Source organism: Notechis scutatus, chromosome 1 (genome assembly GCF_049901735.1).
Source record: "Notechis scutatus isolate UNSWTSFEM ecotype Mainland chromosome 1, rNotScu1.2, whole genome shotgun sequence".
In the NCBI taxonomy this organism is placed as follows: Eukaryota; Metazoa; Chordata; class Lepidosauria; order Squamata; family Elapidae; genus Notechis; species Notechis scutatus.
The window spans coordinates 239,118,212-239,142,009 of record NC_142009.1 but is presented as its reverse complement, the minus strand read 5'-3'; the positions used below and the strand labels follow the sequence as shown (position 1 = coordinate 239,142,009).

Sequence of the window (23,798 nt, the reverse complement as noted above, 5' to 3'; positions counted from 1 at the left end):
CCTCCTTAATTTGATTCCTGATTTCAGTTTGGATAGACAGCTGGTTCACCTGCTAATTTTCTTCGGCTTTCACCTAATTTCAAGACCCTGTGAGAAGAGATCATTTTAGATTTCTCATCGGTTCAGATTTCTTTTTAACCTTGATGCTTATCTGGTGTGTCAGAAAGAGAAAGAAAATATACTATCAGAGAGAAGATCCTCCTATTTTTAACTGAGACGTACCTAAAGCTTTTTTCTTCCTCGGCAGCCATGCAATGCCCAAGACACTTTCTCTGAGGGAATGTGTTTCTCCCCCACATTGAATGTTCCAGAATTGATTGATCTGTGTAAAACATTAAACGTTTAAACATTAAAATACCCAATATAGAAAACGTAAGGAGGAATAAAACCAGGGAGGGATGAGGGTTCAGAGGGCAAAATATATTTATAAAATAAATAAATAAATAAATCTACCGTAGGAGGACAAAAGTAGAAAATTTAAGTATGGGAGAATTATGGCCCCAATTGCAATCATAAGTCGAGGACTACCTATACAAAACATGTAGCAGGTAATGTTGCTTGTAGTATGTACACTGAGAGCTTATGCATTGGAGACAAATTCCTTGTGTGTCCAATCATACTTGACCAATAAAGATATTCTATTCTATTCCATTCCATTCCCATATTCTCTTTTCACAATATAAGCATATATCTGTGATGAATTTTACTTTTCCAGCTAAACTGCCTTGATTCTGAGATCTGATATTGCAAATCCTCCATTTTTGGTTTTTTCTCTTTTTTTAAAATAGATTCAATATTTTGCATCCACAAACATTGGCTTAGCAATTGTCACCGTATGTGTGAAAATGTAAAAACCCACATTCTTTGCCTCGGTAGTTAGTGCGCCTTGCAGACACCATGCTCTCCTGTCTTCAGGCTTATTTTGGTAAAGGCAAGGAAAGAAAGTTTAGTCCACACTTAATTAAACTTAATGGCCTGAAGTTACAAGCTTAGTAAATGAGAGGCTCCAAAAAAGAATAGTTATAAAAGTTTGTGACTGCAAAAGCACCAAGTGGGTGGTAACATTCAGTCCCTGTGTAATGTTGTCTACATCTAAAACAGTAACACACACAACAACTAATACACACATTCCCTATTATTTTTTCTTACCTACTTTGAGAGCAAAATTCCTAGGAGGTTTTCCAGTGTTAAATAAGCCCAATATCTAAGAAACATATAGCTCTTGTAGGAAAGCATGTCTTCCACAAGGAGGAGCATTTACAAGGTTTCTGGTTCAAAATTGTTTCATGTAGACAAGGCTTCCTCTCTTTTTCTATTCTTTGTGTTAATGGAAGCAAGGAATGTTGAATTATACTGTATTGTAATTGGCTTAGGGTTCTTTTGCTCGTGTAGTTCTGATGTAAAGAAGCACTTTAGAGTGCTACTTTAATCATGTTGTGGTTCAGCTAATAGGTAGATTGCTAGTATTTTTGTTGGCTAGGCTAGATTGTACTTTATGCATGTGCAAATTACAAGTAAACATAGTGCCACAAGCCTTCCTATTATGGTTCTAAGAGATAATGTACAAAATTATTGTTTATGGTTGCTCCAGTGTTTTTTCTTGCTCCAGTGCAGGCCAAAAGAAATGCTATTGATAGAACAGTAAGCACCCTTTTGTGTAACCATATACATTGTCAAAGCAAAGCCAAGAGTTAGGAAGCTACGATTCTTTTAAGGTACTTAAAGAGGGAAGTTGCTCCTGGGTGTGTCCAATTATGTCAGTCCACTGATGAAATGGCATCCATTGATAAAACAAATACTTCCTACATCTCCTGCCCCAAATCTGTACTGGTAGGTTGGAGAAGTCTTCAGAGCATATCCGAAGAGAACAAAAGGAAATACTTTTTTTAAAAAAAAAAGGAAATGTAAATACTCTGTGAGTTCTTCAACTTCTAAAGTTGATAAATCAAAAAAATGTTTCGAGCCAACAAGAAAAGAAGTCCAGTTGCTGTGATTCTAAAGTTGATGTTTCCCATCTTTGCTAATATTTACGTCTATGATGGAGAACCTATGACACCCTCTCTGTGGACATGTGCGTGCCGATCAATAGGCCTTCGGGTTTCCAGTGCTTCGGCACATGCGTATGTACGCACATTCTGGTTTGGGCCCTCCGGTGCTGAAAAGGTTCACCATTACTGATCTAGGTGCTTTCTAGTAGCTAGAATCTAGGCAGACAATCAAGATCCCGTATCTACTTACATCCATTCTGTTTATTTTTATCTTGGCATAGTGCAAGTACATGTTAATGGTTGACTGGGAATCTTACCTAAAGTGTCAAAGAATGCAGCAGCTTTGATTTGGGATTCCGGACTGGATAAGCAATCTGTTTTTGCCAGGTTGCAGGCAAATTTCCTGCCAGTGTGAGGAACTACAAGAAACCTGAGAGCTGTTTCTACCAACGCTACCACTTAGGGAATCATTCCTTCTCTCAATTCCATTCATGCCAAGAGAATGCCATTCCCAAACCATGTATCCTGCCAAAGAGACATAATTGTAAAAGGATCTGCTTGTTGTATTTTCCTCTCTTGATTTCAAAGTAGAAAGGCAGCTAGCATTGATTGTAAGCAAAAGCCACCCCACCTTCAGAGAAACTAAGCGCTTGTACTTTTTCATGGAATTTCAGTTAAATTATATATTGGCTTCTTAAGTTTAAAAAAGCAAATAAATAAAGAAGCAGCAACCGAGAATTTTAAAGGCTAATTGCAGAATTCCAATTCTTTATTTTTCTGTGCTCTTTTCAGTTCCCCTGTTTAATATTTTATCATAACTGGGAGTGGTTGCTACATGAGGCAATCACTAAGTGAGAACTGTATGATCTACTTACAACAGTTTGTTTAGTGATCATTTGAAGTTACAACGGCACTGGAAAAAGTAATCTATTACCTATTTTCACACATACAACCTTTGCAGCATTCCCAAGGTCACATGGTCAACATTCAGAAGCTGGGCAACTGATTCATATTTATGAAGGTGATCGCCTTTTGTGACTTTCTGACGAAGTCAGTAGGGAAGCCAGATTCACTTAACGACCATGTTACTAAGTAAACACGTTACTAACAGTGATCCGCTTAATTACTCGGGCAAGAAAGGCCATAAAAGGGGACAAAACTCACTTAGGAGCATAAATTTGGGGCTCAGTTGTGGTCATAAGTTGAGAACTACCTGTACTGCTTACCCCTGGCCTTGAGGAACAGCTATCAATTAGAATAGATGATGTTGTAGGTTGTGAGACGCTAACTGACAGAACAGTTGTATTCTACTACCATAGATGCAATATGGCTTCTTTTAGAAATGCATCTGGAAATGTTTCCGTTTTGACTGCTAGTCTGTCATCTTACACGCGGTACAAGAAAGAAATACATAGGTTTGATGAAACAGAATGCTAAAGGCAGAGGGGCAATAAATAGAAGTAACCAGAGCTCTTGGACACTGCACTAATCTCATTTCATTCATTCTGATTTAATATCCTGGTTGAGAGAGTGATGTCATGCCCCAGCGGTATGGGAGAGGTAGTGTTGCATTAACTCTCTGCATCTCAAATTGACAAAGCCATCCTGAAAACTCATATTTCAATATTTTTAGTAGTTATCTAGTCACAGAGGAAATATCTGTCTCCGAATTAGGAGTTAATGAAAGTGAGCCTCCCACAATGAAAGAGTTCTAGGAAATAGTTATGGAGCTATGGAGTGCAAGAGTCGTTTTAAAAAGGGAGAAAAAAAAAGAAACTGAAAAACATGAATCAGATATTACGTTTTGCACTAAAGTTGCTCGAGCATCTGTTCAGAAATGAAATCCTGCCATCTTTGTTTAAATACCTTGGCCACCTACTCAATGTATAGACTCATTTTTCTAATTAACCTATACAAGGGGCTGCTTAATGGGCCAGTTACCAGAGCATGAATTAGAAAAGATCTTTTTTTTGTGTACTTGAATAGGAGCTAGAGAGAGAGAGAAAATGGAGGAAGGTGCTGAAACACTGCCAAACCAACATAGGTCTCTGTCAACTATAAAAACCCAGCTTCTGAATTGGCAGTGAAGCAACCAGAGATGATCGATGATGGACAAAGGAACAAGATCTAAAATTATAGGATCAATGCTTTGGAAAGATCAGTCAATGATCTTCAAATGGTTCTTCGGGGATAAATCTGATAGCTAATTTGGTGTTCCTCAATTAGAAGATACGCCATGCTTCCTTGAAACGCACTAAAAAAACTCTTTTAGAAGTGTGTAAAGATGGGAAAGTCTTGGGTGTGGTTTAGATCCATAACATTATATCTTTTAAGACCTGGGACACATCTTCAACCCAGCAATGCCTTGTAGGACCCTTTTTCTTTATATTTTTAAAATTGTGCATCTGGCACAGACTTCCGTATGTTATGGGGCTTGATCCATCATTTGAAACCTTAATATTATATTCCTATTTCTTAGCAGATAGTAGTTAATTGATCATGTCTTATCTGTGTCTGAAACGACGCTTTAACACATATGGGAAAATGCTTCTCAATTTTCTGCAATACAGTAGACTTTCCTTGATGGAAAAATCAGCACAGGAATGGTTTCTAGAAGTAAACATTTTTAAAATCATTGCTCGAAGCAACTCTCTTGACTTGGATTCTTCTTAAACCAGGGTACAACAACACTGGCAACTGTTCAGCCTGCCGTTTCTCCGATGACAAATCTCACTCACATGTGACTGCTAAAGATTCTCAAGAGGACTATTTATAAAAGAGAAGTAAAATTATCCCTCAAAGCCCTGACCAAATTCCAGTCCAGGTAGTTTATTTCCTGCCTTCCTAGAATTACACGCATGCACACACACTTACGGCCCACCTACCCCCTGCAGATTCCATTTATTTTATTTAGCACTGTCTGTTTATCTGCTATTTCCCATTGCTAAGATACTCGGTTGTTTTGTAATCGGTTAAAAATGTGCAAGCTGGAACAAAACTATGCTGCTTGCTTATGCACTGCGAAGGGTGATCTGTAAAACACCAAAAGAGTAATGTCAAAAAATAACGGTTCTCTACAGAGACTTGCGCTTTTTGTTAGATAGCATAGATTCTGTAAACTGCTGGAATCGATGGGCGATAAAACAGGCAATCTTGAAAGTGGCTTTTAAAAATAGAAAAAGAACAGTGAAGGGAAAGTCCAACCACTGTCATTATAGTAAGCACTGAAAGAATGAAGTGATTAATGCATATGATAAATGAGCTGACTCATTCATCTCAGGTTTAAAATGTGGGGCTTTTTTATTGGAGCGTGCAGTATATGCAAACTGATGCTTTGTCTTGACAGAAACATTGTTGTAAGTATCCCTCTTCTCTTGCTTTAGGTAATACAGTTATTTGCCAAAGTCTTAAGTGATTTCCCTTGTTGGTTTATATAATTCTTTTCAAGTATTCATCCAGAAAAATAGTGTATTTCTCCAAGGATCCAGAATTCCTATTTGAACAATATGCTATAAGTCTGAAGAATTATAGAATTACTCATTCTTTTGAAAGATCTTGATTGATTCTTATTGGATTTAATTTTATTAAAGTTGTTTCTGGAACTATGGGATTTAGGTTTGAGGTTCGTTTTCCAATTTGTTTTGTTGATTTTTTTAAAATCAATCTGACTTAAAGAAAGAAGAAAGAATTGTATCCATTTGAGTTTTGATTTTAAAAACGTGCAAAAGCCATGGTGGCGCAGTGGTTAGAATGTAGTACTGCAGGCTAACTCTGCCCGCTGCCAGGAGTTTGATCCTGACTGGCCGAAGATTGACTCAGCCTTCCATCCTTCTGAAGTCAGTAAAATGAGGATCCAGATTGTTGGGGGCAATATGTTGACTCTGTAAACCACTTCAAGAGGGTTGTAAAGCCCTATGAAGCGGTATATAAGTCCAAGTGCTATTGCTATTTATGAAATAAATATGCAAACTAGGTTATAGTTATCTTTTAATATTCACGATTCTCACAAATTTGTGGTGTACATGTCTGAATTTAAAGAAAAGCCACAAAATAAATATGGGAGAAACAAAAAATAATGTAGGGGAACTATTGTAAAAATATGGATTTTTCTAGTAACATTTGTATGTGTATTTTTTAACAATTTCAGAATGATGTAAAAGGGATCAAATGAACTAAGGAGGAATGAGAAACTGAAGTCAGCAATTTAATTCATCCCACTAACCATACTTTCTTTGCTCATTCTTTTTCTCTTTTTTCATATTAATATTTGTTTAATTATGTTTCTTAACTGAGTAATAGTTTGATAATGCTAAGATACGATGTATGTGTATGAAATTCTGTTTTATGAAACAGAATTGTAAGAAAGTTTTACCAAATAGGAGATGAGGAAACTTTTAAGAGTGATGACAAGGGATACTAATGCAATAATGGTATTAATACAACAACTCCCCATTTAGCAGCTACTTTAGTTAACCATCATTTGCAAATACAATGGTAATAAATAGTAGTAAAATAAAATCTTGTTCTAACCAATGTATGTGCTTATAACCACATTTCTGCACCTGACATCAGAAACTTCGGGGTGAGAGTAACCCTGGTATAGGTTCATGAATTTTATCTGAATGAACTGGCAGCAACCAGCAATCTTTGCAGTGTCTCTTCAGCTCTGTCTCCAGTTATAGGTTCACCTAGGGACCATTTCACTATATGAGGAAAATCTCTGGAACAAATTGCAGTTGCTAAACAAGAAGACACTGTAGTAAGCAAGTAAAAGGATGGTTAAAGAGTGTGGGAATGCAACATATTGACAAAGCCTAACATCATAACAACTATAGCAACATCTTCAAGAGCCATTCTTGATTCATAGCTAAAGAACAGGCACATTTCCTTTGTATGCTGTCTAAAAAAATCTGTCACAAAATCAGTCATTTGCTTTTATATGCATGCCGAATGTCTTCATGAAAACCAAGGGCTGTTTTAGGCTATAATTGAAATGTAGAAAGTTTGGTTCAGTATTGAAGTGATAGGTTAGTAGAATGAGTGTAAAATATTACAAATAAAATGCAGTTAATGAAAAAGAACCATTGCTCCTAATTCATATTCCCTTCCTTCTTTCAGGGGGCTTTGCCACCTTCTCGTCTTGTTTCCCAGGACTCTGTGAAGGAAAGCCAACTGCCATCCTGCCAATGAGTATCTCTCAGCCATGCTTGCCAGTGGCCAATGTTGGCCCAACACGCATCTTGCCTCATCTCTATCTTGGTTCCCAGAAAGATGTCTTAAATAAGGTACTCTATGACATTGAAGGGAGATGGGCTTGTCTTGTAGAATCTTTATCTCCTAAGCACTAAAGGTCATTGCCCAGAAGAGTCACTTGCTATCTGTGCAAAATCATACATCACCCGGTTGAACAACAGTGTCTTTGTGGACCTCTGAAGTATGCAGAGACAGAGACTTCATGGGCTTCCCTTGAAGCAATAAAGGCATTAGCAGTGGGAATGTTGGGATGGTGAGGCTGTCCCTAAGAAATGTTATGTGAAGGGAGCCAGTTTTGTATTGCCAGAGTATGGTGCCAGCCAGGCTAAGGAACAACATTGACCTCAGCTTTTCCATGTCCAGCCAGAGGATGAGGTATTAGCCTTGGCATTCAGCTGTGACTGATGGTAAGTTGAGGTGCCAGAGAGTGTAGGCAGTGCAGCCTACATCTGCAAGAAGAAGAAAACAAATCCTTTGAAAGGGCCCCCGAATGCATAAAGATGAGCATAGGGAATGGAGGAGAGGGAGGGAGAGCTGCACTGTCCTTTCAAAAGGTGCCAGAATGCTTTGGCTATGATAGGACTGCAGGGAAGAAAGCATAAGAAAGAAGTCATTATTACAATATCAGTGGGCATGTATCCCAGGCCAGAGGGAGCCAGTAGCGTATTGCTCAGAGGGAGGTGGGAGGAAGCGTCTAAATTAGAGGTGCAGAAAGGAAGAAAATAACATTTTATACAGGGAGTAGAAACACACAAGAATGAAAAAATTCTAAGAATGTAAGCTTGGGAGTTTGGCTGGCTCCTAGAATCTGAGGTTAGGGTTTATTGCACAGGAGAAAAATGGTAAACTCAACAAGAGGAACATCATGTTTCCCATGAAACATAGGAACCGTCTATGATGTATTTAAGTTGGTTTGTTTGTTTTTCCTTCACTGTAGCAAAGCAATACTTGGAATACCTTAAGGCCCTATGATTTAATCCATGGAAATGTCTTGTAGCCTTTTTCCAAAGCCCATTCCTCTCTTAGAAGACATGGTGCAGGCCTATTTTCCTTTCCCATTGGAAAACATAAGAAGTACATGGATCTGATTCCACTGGGAATTTATGCTGTAAAGGCATTTCAAATGTTTGAAAATGTTGTTATTGAAGGTTCAGCTGTTTGCTGTGACAAGAAGCTGCTCAACTATTTTAAACTGGCAGCTAAAATACATAGAAACCCTCTATGGCTACAAAACTTGATGGAAGGCAGTCTAGTCAAGAGAGAAAGGAGGACAATGTCCAGCAATGGAAAGTCAGTAACCTTCCCAACATTGTCGGAAGTGCAATTCCTAACCTTCTCTTTGGCCATACTGACTGTGGCTGCTGAGAACTGTAGTTCAAGATCTTCTGGATTTCCACTGCCTCTTAAAACTAGAGCATAATCAGAACCTCTGGAAGAATAGGAGAGAGGATACTGCACTGAATGACAAATGAAATAACTTAACTCTTTTTTTTTCCCCTTCAGGATCTCATGACCCAGAATGGAATCAGCTATGTTCTCAATGCCAGCAATTCATGTCCCAAGCCAGATTTCATCTGTGACAGTCACTTCATGCGCATTCCAGTCAATGACAATTACTGTGAGAAACTGCTTCCTTGGCTGGATAAATCGATTGAGTTCATCGGTAAGGCCGGTCTTATTGGTAAAGAGTTCTTGAAGGTTTTTTGTTTTTTTTCAGAGTCTCAGCTGTTGATGCAAAGGGTTTTGGAATGATGACCAAATTGCTCAGTTCCCCATCTCCTGTTCCATTGGTCCTATATTTTAAGATCTATGGTAGAGGTGGGGAACTCGGCCCCCTTTATGACTTGTGGGCTTCAACTGCCAGAGTTCCATGCTGGTTCAGGAATTCTGGGAGTTGAAACCCAAAGCTCATAAAAGGGCCATAGTTCCCCCACCTGTGATCTACGGTGTGCAAAATACCAGTCTTCCCTTGGAAGGTGGACCTTCTCCTTTTGCACAAAACAATTTCCTGGTGCTGATGCCCAGGTGACAAGATTAATGTAAATCTGGATATCGCCGAGGAACAATTAGGACTACTTGAGATAATACTGCTCTTTCAAGGAATATGCTTTTTAAACTTCAGAACAGCCAAGCTTATTCAGATAGTATTTGTTAATATGTACAAAAATAATTTATTTCTTAAGACATAGAATGTAGGCAGTGTTTCAGATTGCCTGTGAAAGCACTCTTTATCAGTGGTGGTATTCTACTGGTTCGGCCCGGTTCAAGTGAACCACTAGTAAAAAAATGTTACTGTTCGGCTGAACCGGTAGTAAAAAAACAGATACTGGTATTTCTTTTTTCTTTTTCCTCAATGATCAGCTGTTCCGATGATCAGCTGTGCTGGGATCCCTCTCACTGTCTTACTGCTTTGCCCAGGAGGCTTCCCTGAGGCCCAGGAGGCAAAACAATGGAGCACGGGAGTGGTGGCGCCTGCTCAGCGCCCCCCGCGCTCCATTTTTGGACTCCTGGGCCTCAGGGAAGCCTCCTGGGAGCAAAAACGGTCTCCCAGAAGGCTTCCCTGAGGGCCCAGGAGGCAAAAAAAATGGAGTGCAGGGGGTGCAAAAAAGCCACGCCCACCCTGTCACATGGCCATGCCCATCTCTCCATGCCTACAGAACCAGTAGTAAAAATATTTGCATCCCACCATCCTGGTATCTTCTGGAATATTGAATCAACTCCCATAATTCAGAGCCAGGATGACCTTTAGGATTTAGGAGTGTTGACATCCAAAATATCTAAAGGATGAATGAATGAATGAAACATTTCCAAACAATGCTGATATTTGTTGATTTATTTAGTTGATGCTATGCTTAAATAAATGAATGCTGTGCCCAGATTTTTAATCCAGGCTTTATTCATTCCGTAGTTTTTATCATGTCAAAGCAACATAATTTATTGCAAAAGATTGTCAAATAGACAGACATAGTCCAGGCTCTGAAAATCAAATCACCCCTTCATAAGAGATGAAGGATGTAGCAATAGCACTTTGACTTACTGTATATACCGCTTTATAGTGATTTATAGCCCTTTCTAAGTGGTTTACAGAGTCAGCCTATTGCCCCCAACAATCTGGGTCCTCATTTTACCCACCTTGGAAGGATGGAAGGCTGAGTCATCCCTGAGCCTGGTGAGATTTGAACTGCCAAATTGTAGACAGCTGGCAGTCAGCAGAAGTAGACTGCAGTACTGGACTCTAACCACTGCACCACCGTGGCTCAGTGGTGCAGTATTTGCCTGTTTGGTTTCTTTAAATTATTTTAAATTTGCATTATGCAAGGAAAGTATAGGGAACATACAAGTCGATTACAACATTTTTTTTCATTTCAGACTACTGGTCATGCTGGCTGGTCTAATTAGAGCTATAGTCTGAAATCCTCAGATTCCCTCTCCTTGCTACAAGCTAAACGCAAGAGTTGTGTAACCAGTATGACCAGTGAAACTTAATATAATGGCATTTGCAACAGTCCATAATTGATATAATGACATTACTATACAAACGGTGGGATTTGCATAAGGATGTCAATACACAAATGACGATGCCATAGTGTTCCAGATACAGGAATGAACATCTCCCCCTCCCCTGCCGCCCCTTCAATTAATCAAAACAAGGTTAAAGCAAGTTTTGACTTAAAGCATCCACTTGTGCAGAGATAAATATCTTGTTCATAACATTTATTGCTTCTTCTTTCTGGTCTCCAAAGGACAGCCATGTTAGTCTGTAGCAACAAAAACAACAAAGAAATTTATGACACATTTTAAGATTTCAGATTTGGTAAGATAAGCTTTCTTGGTACTGCCTTTACTTCACCAAATCTGAAATGAGTCTTGGTAGCCTTTACGATTTCGGTGTTTGAAGTGATCTATTCTCTTCTTGTCCTGCAGATAAGGCCAAGGTTTCTAGCTGCCAGGTGATTGTGCATTGCTTGGCAGGGATTTCCCGATCGGCCACCATTGCCATTGCATACATCATGAAGACCATGGGCATGTCTTCAGATGATGCCTACAGGTAGGTGGATTTCCAGAAGAAGATGGTGGTTATTTTTCTTTTCCAAGGAGAATAATTGGTTGGCTGGTTCTTCTCTCCCATCCAATCCTCAAAAGCTCCTTAGCACAGGTTTTATTTTTTTAATAGCTATTTTTGGCGTCAAGCTTTTTTTTCTCAACAGGTTCCTTCCACAAAAAACCAAGTGGACGCACATGAAAAGGAAACAATACCATAAATATCATGCCAGTGAGGGAATGGTCTTTTGTGAAGCTCTAATTCTTAATTCTTTCTTAGTGTCAGCTTAGAAGCTGATTTATGTAATTGTCAGGCTTGTGGTAGCCACTTCAATTTCCCCTGCTGATTGGATCCCACTCTTTGATCATTTGGGACCATTCACATGTAAATTTAGTCATTTTGTGATTCACAGTAAAAAAAAACAACTGCGCACACTGCACAAAAAATAGAGTGCTGGACTAATACTGTATACAGAAAGGGCTTATGTATGGGTATGGAATCACCATATAGATTACACAGCCACCTTGCTGAACTCTTGAAATTTGTGGAACTTGGTAACAATTGATCATCTATTGGACAAGGAGAGATCCTTAAATATATCTCTACTTTTTAAAGCCATGGGCATGTGGGAAAGATGAATATAATTAGTTTCTAGTGTTACTTTGAATTATAGCATTTTTAAGAATCTTTTGCAACCATGGCTTTCTTATTAGATGCTGAAAATCTTGGTAATGCTTTCAGGATCTATAAAATATATCTTTATTGAAAATAAGAAAATGCCATGTACTAATCATGGCCCTTTGCTTGCCCCGACAGGTTTGTCAAAGACAGACGTCCCTCCATATCACCCAATTTCAACTTCTTAGGTCAACTCCTAGAGTATGAGAGAAGTTTGAAGCTACTCAAGGCTTTGAAGGCCCAAGGAGAGAAAGGGGAAGTGGAACCCCAGCAAGAATACTTCGAGACTTGTGAAGGTAACAGACCCCAGACTCTGTCTCTCTCGGAAAAGACTGAGGAGATATTAAAAAGCACAATCATGGAAACATCCTCCATTGACTCAGAGCGATCACTAGGAATTTCAAAGGTTGTCTCACCGATGGCATTGCAGCAAGGACTCAATGGGCTGCATTTATCTTCTGATCGCATCCAAGACACCAACCGACTAAAGCGGTCTTTTTCTCTAGACATCAAGTCAGCCTACTGTCCTACCCAAAGGCAGGAGATCCCGGTTCCTACTGAAGTAGGGGAAACTCCCAAGCTTTGTAAGTTGGACAGCCCTTCAAGTCCCAATGGTACGTGTCAGTTCTCTCCCCTTCCAGATGGTTCTGACTGGCCCAGCGGACCCGACTTCATTCTAGAGGCCAAAGTACGACAACGGCGGAAGCACAGACACCAAGCTGGCTCCCCTGCCCATGGTCTGAGCCTTAATTTCAGTGGGATGTGTGCCATGCACAAAAGCACCAGCATGGAGGACAATCTCAAGCAGACCCTTCGGCTGAGCCTTCCCAATGTAGGGCAGCAGATGGCCCAGCCAGCCACCACCCCCTCCAATGCTGGCACTTGGGGGATGCACGTGGAATCCCTGAGCACGCCTTCTTCGGAGAACTCCTGGTACTTCGGCACAGACTCGGCAGCGGGCGGCGGGGGTGGGACTCTCTTTGCCAGCACCACCACCTACTCCTCATTCAGCTGCAGCACAATCCAGGCAAGCTGTGAGATCAGACTGAGGGACAAGCAACGAGGGGAGCAGCGAGAGGTGCGGCATAGCTGGCACGAGGACACCATGCCTGAGAAGCAATTCAAAAGGAGGAGCTGCCAAATGGAATTTGAAGAAACCTTGTCAGAAAGCAGATCCCGGGAAGACCTGGGCAAAATTAGCAAACAGTCTAGCTTTTCAGGCAGCATGGAGATCATAGAGGTTTCCTGAATTTCACTGTATGAGATTTGAGAGCAAGTGTGGGTGCATCTGGGGGTGTGGGAGGGAGAAAGGAGAGGTAGGGACGAGGAGGAAGTTGGGCAACATATTTAACAGAGGAGAAGGAGGATGTGGGTGTAGGAGCATTTTTTTTCAATGCCCGTGTGCATTTTCAAAGGGCATATCCGCTAAAACGAAGGCAAAGCTAAAGGAATCTGAAGTCAAGAAACATAACGGTGCATGCTTAGTGCCTCCTTTGGTTCCTACCTCCACCACCATGACAAACCACAGTCACATTCCCTTTCTTGGGTAGGTGGAGAGTATATTAACTCTTTAAATAGTGGGTTCTTTCCTTTTGCATGCAAAGGGTGCTTTCTCTTCCCTTTCAGAGGGAACGGGAGAGCTGATGCATGTGTCCTACAATGGGGTTGAAAGAGAAACTAAGGCGAAATTGAAGCTCGGGAGGGGTGAAAGTTTTCTTGGAGGAAAATGGTTGCTCTTCAATCCGCAGATTTTCAGTTAAAGAGTTAAAGGGAAGCAGGTTCTTTTCTTTGAAGAGTGTATTATTACTAATTATAATGAGTACATTCCTATCTAACTTATAGGAAGTAATTGAGATTTTGCCTATCCATTTCCATTACAGCTGGGGCATTTCCTTTTCTATTCCATCAGGATATTGGACAATATATTGGTGGCTGAAATTCAGGTGTAGAAACCTGGAGAGGTTTCTTTTCCGAGGCTCCCCTCTTCCTAGACTGAGCATGGGCCTTTGTGTTTCTCTGGCTAGTATTCTTTAAAGCTGCTGTTCAGCAGTCCTATACATATATAAATATATGTTATATATAATATAAAAGAGAGAAAAACAAAACACAAAGAAAAAAAGTTTAAAGGTTTTACTACAGTTTTTATTGAGACAAATAATTTTTGACTTTTCTTTCTAATTTATTTGAAGCTGTTCATTCTGGCAATGATTTTCAGACAATGTAGGGGCAGCACTTCAGCTCTGTTTTTATGTATATGGTATTTAAATCGGAAACACAAGTTTCAAAGCAATACCTTAGGCCTGTGGCTCCTTCAATGGCTTGCATCAGTGGTGGAGACACCCCCAAAAGAGATAAAAGGTGTGTGTGTTGCGTGGGTGTGTGGGTGTGTATATGGGCATCTGCTTTTTATTTTTTTAAAAAGTGAGAAAATCTTTTAACTCAAACTGAGCCAGGAATTATTCTTAATACTTCTTTAGTTTCCTTGTTCTATCACACCTTGCAATCAAAGCCATAAAACCTTCTCCTTCCTGGGTCTGAGCAGGGGATAAATAATAAGAGTTGTGGCTGTAAGAGTAGGCTTAGCCATAAGAAAAAAGGGTACCTTGAGTAGGAAGGGTGCAGACTGCATAGGAGCTATATATTCCATTAAATATGTGCTGTCTGTAAAGGGAGTACATTAGATCTAAACCTGGGGTGGTGATGGGAAGAGCTTTTCAGAAGGCCAGAGTATTTAATTTAATTTCTCATTGACTTAGGAGAACTGGTGGGCTCTTAAACCCAAAAGCAGGCTACTCTGAATGGCTCCTCTTGTTCAAACAATGTTAAACCCAGCATCTGTGGAAGGCAGATGGAGGTGGAAGAGAATTTTGGAGAACTAAGACCATGGAAATGTTGAATAAATTATGTTGTGGTACTAGAGTAAAAATATATTTAAATATCCTCAGGCCTATTTTAGGGAAGCTGCCAGGAGGCAGTGTCTTTTTACTACTGCAAGAACCGACATTTTAGCTTCAGTTCACCATCCAAAATCTCTTGTCTCCTCTAAGTATTCATTCACCATCAATCAGGGATTTCTCAGTGAATGCAAATCAGTCAGCGAGCAAACAGTCCAAAGACAACGTTCACTTCTTAGCAGGTCATCAAAGTGAACAGCCTTTCAAGAAATGAAGTTCTAGAAAGGATAAAGAATACTTTAGACGTAATGTGAAAGCACTTGCCAGCCCATCCCAAATTCAGTTTTCATCATCTGTCTTCTAAGTCTATAGAATGTTATTAAGAACTTCAGTTTGATCCGACATTTTGTCTTGAATTTAAAAGACTGGTGTCGATGACAGAGACAAGAAAACTAGTTTTGAAAGTTTGATCTAAGTAAGTCACTGGGAAGTAATTTGGATGAAAGTTCTTCTGCAGGTAACACTTTCCTTCTTAGGGAGGAAAGGTTTCTCTGGCACCTTTTAAAAGATGTATATCTTAAATCAGAAGAGGCCATAGCCAGCTCAGGATTTTTTTCACACCACGAGTAGATAATTGGACCTCTTCCCAGTTGTTAAACTATGCTAATAAAATGACAAATGTAAAATAGATCATCGCTGACTGGTAGAAACACACCATTCAATCAACTTGATAGTAGGGCTAGATAAGGGGGGCGAATGGGTTTCACGTTACTGAACAGTAGGCAGATCCAAATGTGTTTCTGATGGAGAAGATTGTTTGAGAAATACTACTACACCGCTGGTTTTCCGGAGGAGTAGGTGAGATTATTTGTAAGCCACTGACTGTGTAGATGAGCTCAACCAAGCAGAGGGTTTTGCCCTCAGTGGGTCACTCCCTTGGGACTTGTGTGGAAGTTCTCCATGGAAGTGAGCTGCTTTAACCTGGTAAATGTTACAGTCCCAGTGTTGTATGAAATATTTGTCAAAGGCCTCTATTTCAGAGCGCCATGTTGTTTACATTGCCTTGAATAGGTACAAAACAGAACTTTGGGGCAAGCAAATGAACACGCATGTCAAGATAATAGTTGGCCACAAGTGTACGATCCCAGTCGAAACACAAGAGTGGGAAGGATGTTGCACATTTTCATTATTGGCTACTCTGGACGTATTTGTGGGGAGCAGCAAAGGATTCAGCTCAGTTCATGACCCGGATGCACCACAGGGGGTGCTCATCTATTTAAAATAAAGGCACAGAACTGTCTCCCTGAAAGCACATTTTCTTCTTTGTGTATCTGATTTTGCATTTGCTTCTTTCGTTATCACGTGCTGACTTTTTTTTTTTTTTTTTGAGCCAATACCTCAGGGTTGTTTGTGTAGCTTTTAAAATGAAAAAAAAAAAAAAAACTTTTAGTGCATTTCTTTTCCCATTTTCTTGTTCAGCTGTATTTTTTTTTAAATACACAAGACAAAAATAACAATCTCAGGTTCAGACTTTGCAAACCACAGGGGAGCAGCAATAACATGTTCTAGCATCAGGTTGTCTGTTTCCTGACCGTAGTAATTGCTGTCTACTTTGCCAAGATACAAAGTAGAGAGATCCTCATTGTATTTATTTTACCACTGTCTGTTCAGATTAGATGCTGCAAGCTCGGGAGTGACTTATGTGGACCTGCATGCTATTTTGCAAGTAATATGCAGAGGGGCATTGGACAGTGGGACTGGAGAGGTTGCAATTAGGTTCTCACACTGGCAGTATAATTTTCTTTTTTAAAAAAAAAATTGTTGAATTGTTATGCTGAAAGCAAGATGACCTATTCTGCTGCAGCTTTCTTGGAGTCTGGTTTTGTACAGTATCCACAGATGCTAAAAGATCAAATTCCTCATTTCACCTGGGAGCTTGCATCAGAAGTGCAGGTGAAAAGTTCCACCTTAGGAATTTTTGATCTTGTAAAAGTTTGATTAAAGTAGAATTCGCACTAACCAGTTAGGTTTGATGAGCTGGGATTAGGTGCCTCTAGATTCCTCTCATCGATACTTATGGGAAATATTCATAAGTATCACCAAGAATTTTCAGATAGGCTGAAACAAATGAACAATTGGGATAACGGCAGAAATACCAAATGCCTGTATCACTCTGAAATAACATACTTTTCAAGATGCCAAGATCTTTTAAGCTTGCACTTGAATAGAATGCCAGTGCTGATTTTTCTCAAATATAACCCAAAGCCACATAAGGCTCGATATTTGTAGAAGAAATAAGGTCATGAGAATATATTGCTAACCAAGGCTAGGTTGAGAACCATAAAGCAGTTCGTTTGGAGGCAGCTGACTCTTTAACAGTATCATTGTCTTGCTGCTAATTCTCCGTCTGCAGAATGTGAAGAGAGGGAGAGAGAGAGAGAGACATCACTTTAACTTCACACCAGGTACAAAAATTATCTAACATCCTCGGTCTTATATAGGGATTTTTCTGGCCTGCAGCACCTTTCCCACCCACCTCTGTGATAAAAAGTTTTGTTAGCTTTGTTTTGAAGGCTTTGCTGTGACTCTTCACTCTTCTGCCATGTTTTATCATGTGTCCGTTGTGGTTTTATTTATTATTTCTGTCCTCTTCGTTTCTTGTATCCCATGTGCCGTTTTTCATGTCTCCTCTACTGGATGCCAATCCCTTAAAAGGATATCTGTCCTACTTTCCTCTGGATCCTAATGCTAATGATAATAAGCTATCAATGTTGTAATTGCAATGTATTATAGATTTAAGTATTTATTATTATATTATTATGTAATTTTGCTTCTATGTATGTTGATCTTCGTTTCTCTGTTGTGAATATATATGGGCTTTTCCCTTCTCCGCCTGCCCTCTGCTTTCTCTGATTCCAACTGTATGCAAAGGCTGGTCAATACTGTGGCAGGTATGATTGCCAAATAGTGCACAGACAAAGGTGGAGAAGTCCTTCTCTCAGGGGTATCGTGTTTTCTTAAAAACTCTGCCAGACACTGAAGCTTCCCTAGATCCACTGAAGGGGGAAAGATAAAAGCTTGAACATGATTTAAGATAAGCAAAGAGTGCATCGGGAGGTTCAGAACACCTGTTTTTCATCTGACAGTAGTTTCCCTCTTCTGGACTACAATTCCCAGCACCCACAATTATTATAGCCAATGTGTTGTGATGGGGAATTATATTCCTACTTATCTGAATGGTATTCGATGGGGGAAAGTGGACATAGAGCTAATGCAGGCTAATTTCAGTGCAATGAATTTCCTCCATCCTTGGGATTAAAATTTGATGAGTGCTAAGAACTCAACAACCGTGTTTGCACTCTGGAGAAAATTTTAATTTCCCAACATCTTTTCAAGTCATGATTCTGTGTGGTGACAATTCTGTATCAATAGCCATCATACAAATTCATTTCATGGAAGCCAAAAGCAATTAAAAGGAGGCATTTGGTCTCCAAATCCTTAATAAAACCCCATTAAATTCAATTTTGTTAGTATAGACTTTTCTGCCACCATAGTATTGTGATTACGTTAGACTAGACAGGATAGAAGAGATACAGAGCCTGCTCCCATACTGATAGTGAGGACTTTTTTTTTCATGTTAACAGTGTTCAGATATCAACATGAAAGACCCAGGCTATTTCCTTCAAAAGTTACATAGATTTCGATGGAATATTTATTTAACGTATTTAGTATTATTGCTCCAACAAAATTCAAAGCTGCAACTGTTTTCTATATAGTTGATTGTCATGGGCAAGTCTCTCTGACTTCTTCAGTATACTGAGGCAATTATGCCTGGTTTGCACCCAAAACAAGTGTCCCTCCCAAATTTGTCATAGAAACCTGGAGTGGCTGAAACCCCCAGGGGTGATTCCTCTGTCCTTAGGAAGTGTTTGGTGACTGATATCACACACACACCCCAGTTTTTTCCTTTATTGCTCAATGAAAGTCAGTATTGCAAAACACAGCTGTGAGCAAAGGACGTCTGAGTCCTTCCTAACCATCCATCTGCCACATGTTTTCCTAGCCGTGCTCAGTAGGAATCAGTAGAATAGCCATTGATCGGATTGTTTTGAGATTTCAGAGAGGAGGTGCAAATTTTCTGTTGCAATATGTTGTGTTTATTTATTGTTGCTCAGAATTCTTTTGGAAAGAATAGAGAAACCGACTTAACTCAACGTTCTCAGGTGACATACGCAGAGTCCCTCTTGTCTGTGGAGCCACATTTTTTATTCCGCAAGTTCTTCTGTCTTGTAAACATTAACAGGGAATTAGGCGACTACAGGACGAGACGCTGAGCCTCTGACACAGGCACAGAACTGAAGACCTTTAGTCTGTGGATATCCTCAAACAAGAGACGAAGACTTGGTTCTCGGGGTGATTCATAAACAAGGATTGCTCTAGGAATGTAAATTTGGATATAGAGATCGGTGTGTCCTGGGAATGAATTCTGAGTACCATCTAGGATGGGTGAAGTGGGGGGGGGGGAAATGACACTGCATTTGGTCTGTGAGTTTGTCCCCTTCCTTCTCTCGTGATAACCAAACTTACAGTCCCTTCTGCCTGCTAAAGGAATGCTGACATTGGATGTTGCCCCTGCATTGATTTTATTTATTTATTACCGAAGGCTGTAAACAGCAGTGCTTTTTACCCTCTCTTTCTTTTCCTTTCTTTTGTATTTGGGAACAATGTGTTGTAATAAATTCCTGATAGATGTTTTAACAGTCAGTGTCAATTTTGCTTTTTTGTTAAGGGGTCAACAAATTTCAGACATATGGGATCTACTTTGTGGTTGCCACTGTTTCTATTAAAATCTAAATGTTCACCCACAGAATCAAGTAAAAAAGACATGGCCTTATTATTATTTTTTTAATGGACTATCTCAACACGTATACATGGAGGAAACTGTTTCAGAACTGAATTAATCTGATATGTCTACATTTGTCTACACACATACAACATTATTTGCTATACTCGTATGTCAGTCTTAGAGGCAGAGTGGCAGTTAACAACAAATGCATAAAAACCAAAATCGATATAAATAAACCATGCACATTGGAGGCCCCACCCGCATATTATAAAGCAGCCTCTTCCTTTGCCAGCCAGAAGAAAAAAAACGTCTTTATGAGTTTCCTAAAGTTTAGGGGAGAGGGAGATGAGACAGATTGAAGATCTGGGAGAGAGGCCCACAAAATGTGGCTGGTAATTGAAATAGGTCACTTTCCTGACACATTACGGTCTTGCAGGTATGTGATCTGGAGAATGTTGAGATCTACCTGGGCCACCACATTCTGTACCAGCTTCCAGATGTTCTTCAAGGGCACCTGCACCTTGAACATGTTACAATAATCAGAGCAGGAGGTGACCAGGGGTGTAAATGACCATGACCAATAGTCTTCCAGTCTGAGAATAAGACCCTCCTAGCTACATCTGTTGCCTGAATTTAAAGCAGGGCCTGCCCTGTGAGTCTTGAAGAATTCCAAATTGCAGACCATCTCTGAACAGGGTAGAATATCTTCATTCTAAGATAAATGGTAGTTTCTTGGAATTGTTCATGCTTCAAACCAAGGGCCACTCCACCTTAGAGGAATTCAGATGGAGCCTCTTCTTCCTCATTTAAACCCTGACCGTTGCCAGGCACTGAGACAAATGCCTACCACATTGCTTGCTCAGTCTTGGGGTGGGTATCAGCAGCACATTGCCAGAATATACTGAGCACTGTGCTGATAAATTCCTTCTCCCAGGGGTTTCACATAGGTGTTGAAAAGTAGGGAGAGGAAGGACCTTTGAGGCATATCACGAAATAGAGGTCTTGGGCTAGGTCTACCATTATCACTGGCTGGAACTACAAGAAGCATAGGAAGAGCCATAGCGGCAAAGTGATTGGAATGCAGTATTGCAGAGTAACTCTGCCAATGCCAGCAGTTCGATCCTCACTGGCTCAAGTTTGACTCAGCCTTCCATCCTTCTGAGGTTGGTAAAATGAGGACCAATATTGTTGGGGGCAGTATGCTGGCTCTGTAAACCACTTAAGAGAGGGCTGTAAAAGCACTGTGAAGCTGTCAAGCACTGGGGAAATCAGGAGATTCAGGCAGTTCAAATGAGTATAAAGATTTATTGCAAGCTTAAGCTCTCTACAAATATCTGACCAACTGGCAGTCAAGGGAAATGCACAGGAGATAAGACAGGCATTAAAGGTGGGCTGGGCTTAGATGTATTGTGGGCATGCAGGGACTCGTGACTTATGACATGTTTGACCTCTCCCTTGGACTCAGCCTGGTCATCTCCCAGAGAAGCCATAAATAGAATAGAATTACAATACAATACAATACAATACAATACTTTATTGGCCAAGTGTGATTGGACACACAAGGAATTTGTCTTGGTGTAAATAGTCTAAGTACTATTGGTAGTGCTATTGTGGGTCACAAAATTTCTTCCTAAATTGCTATCTCAATTGTTGTAGAGGATGCCAACAAGCAAACAACCTTTTTTCTCCCCAGTGGCCTAACGATGCAGCTTGAATTATGCTTGGAAATGTAAATAGACAATGCAACAACAATTCTAATAATAGCAAAGGCAGCAAGACCACATCTCAACAGCAAATCAATGTTCAACTTGGCAATTGTGCCTTTAGAAAACCACAAGAAATGATGTACATACAGTATATTGCCATTATTCTTGACAAATTTGATCCATTGATGAGGAATCAAATTTAGAATCAGGATTCTGGGGCTGATTGTCAGTGAACCTTTGCCAAAGTTGTGAGAAAAGCATATTTTGCTCAAGACAAAAGTGCACTAAAAGGAGATGGGGAGGTAAAAGCCTTGAAATGCCTGACACAAAAGCATCCAACAGTGCTTTGATCAATGCCTGCCACAAACGGTAGAATGCTGATTGGCCAATATTTTGACCCTCCTCCTCTGGCAAGAACTGAGAGCGAAAGGACTGCATCAACCACGATCCCAAAGGTAGCATTTGAAATGAACAAACAGGCACCCCACTATGCAGCAACAAAATTATAACCCATCAGCTCACAAAAAATAACAATTCTAATCCTAATCTGCATCACACAGATGGTCCTTAACTACAGCCCAGCAACCACAACCAGCCAATCAAACAATCCGAAATCAAAGCAGGACTCAGAAATAGCAACAGCACTTAGACTTATATACCACTTCACAGTGCTTTACAGCCCGCTCTAAGCAGTTTACAGAGTCAGCCTATTGCCCCCAACAATCCTGGTCTTCATTTTACCAACCTCAGAAGGATGGAAGGCTGAGTCAAGCTTGAGCCTGGCGAGTTTCGAACTGCCAAATTGCAGGCAACCAGCAGGCAGCGGATGTAGCTTGCAGTACTGCATTCTAAAATATCCGAACAAACAACATTCAGACTAATTTGCATCTCATAAAAAGGTATTTAAAGACCTGTCTTCTGACAGACAAGCACAATTCAAAACGCACTGACGATGTCTCCTCGAATGGTGACAAATTTGGTTTGCAACCAAATTGCCAAGCTTGGAGCTCAAATCAACAGCCTAAGTAAGTACTGTTCTTAGCCAAGCAGTTCTTCCAGACTGCTTCCTCAAGACTTGCCTGTTTATACCTATTTGCAAAGTTGGACAAGGTTCAAAGAAGGGGGGGGATCCCTTGAGAAGAACAGCCTTCCGACTGCTAGTGGCGAAGCATCACAAATTGAAGAAGAGTGCTCCTATCTGAAAGTTGAAATCTGCTTATCTATTTTAAATGTTTTTGGACTTTATGAATGTAATTCATGGAAGGAGGCTCCGAAGAGTTCTTAACTGTGCCTATTCAGAAGTTTGAGCCCAGGGAAATTTATTCTAAAAAAACGCAGAATTCTGCAGTTGTCACCTATTTTCTAATGAGGAACTGGTTAAAGAAAATTATAGAAGAGTAAGAAATTACTTTTGATTTTATTTTGATTTTATTTTTTGAAGAAAAAGACAATGAATTTCACTAATTTTTTTCAGTTTTTTTCCTGTATGGGCTGTGTTTTTATTCTATATGGATTGTACCTCACTTACTATAAAATAGCCAAAAACTGGATTTGTAAGAGACGTTTCCTTTTATTACGCTATCATCTCTTGAATCTGCAATCCCCTTGGCTTCTTCTCTTCAATTAAATATCTAAGAAAAATGTACAGAAACTCCTTAGGTGATCACTAGATAATAGTAAGGTTAAGCATAAATGGCATTTCTAAAAGAATTTGTATGGAACACTTGGACATCTAAATCAGTCAAGAATGAATCAAATCTTCAGAAAATTTGTAGGACAAATCTTTTCATTTTCAATTTTATCAAAAAAAAAAAAAAAACAACCACCCTCAGAGGCAAAAAAATTATGTTCATTTCAAATCACTTGTATCTGTGGTAAAGTGCTGTCATTCTAATTGGAAATGTAGACTTTGTTTCCCAGTGTCCTTTGCAATGGATCATAAAATATAAAAATGAGCATGATACAGAAAAATAGTGTTAAAAGGGACCAATGCAGGGGTGGGATGCTACCGGTTCAGCCCGGTTCTATAGAACCGGTAGCTCTGAAGAGTAGCAGATACCAAACCAGTTCGGTATAATGACGTTTTGGTCATCTGTTTGTCCAACCTGCCCTCCCGGGCTCTTGACTGTCCTTTATTTCCTGCTTTTTCAACCTCAGCTGCTTTGCGCAGCACAGCTGAGGTTGAAAAAGCAGGAAAGAAGAGGATTTTCAAACGCTGTGCACCTGCAGCGGGTGGCACAGCTGATGTTGTTTACAATTTTTTTACATGCACGCACAGCACATGGAAAACGCACTCTGACCGAACCGGTAGTAACACCAGTTGAATCCCACCCCTGGACCAATGATTTTGGGGCTCAGGAGATACTATATTTTAACATTCTGCCACAGAAA

At 40.0% G+C, this 23,798-nt stretch overlaps 1 protein-coding gene across 3 annotated transcripts in view; it reads left to right on the top strand.

Moving 5' to 3' along the window:
• The window catches only part of DUSP8 (dual specificity phosphatase 8), a 128,666-nt gene extending 109,053 nt beyond the window's left edge, over positions 1–19,613 (top strand). For all 3 annotated transcript variants that reach the window (XM_087950768.1, XM_026668247.2, XM_087950778.1), the window contains 4 exons: positions 7,107–7,273; positions 8,745–8,904; positions 11,166–11,289; positions 12,100–19,613. In XM_087950768.1, the coding sequence (XP_087806894.1) occupies positions 7,107–7,273; positions 8,745–8,904; positions 11,166–11,289; positions 12,100–13,210 (1,562 nt within the window). In that variant the 3' untranslated portion in view covers positions 13,211–19,613. The remainder of the gene's footprint in view (positions 1–7,106; positions 7,274–8,744; positions 8,905–11,165; positions 11,290–12,099) is intronic.
• Positions 19,614–23,798: the final 4,185 nt, after the last annotated feature.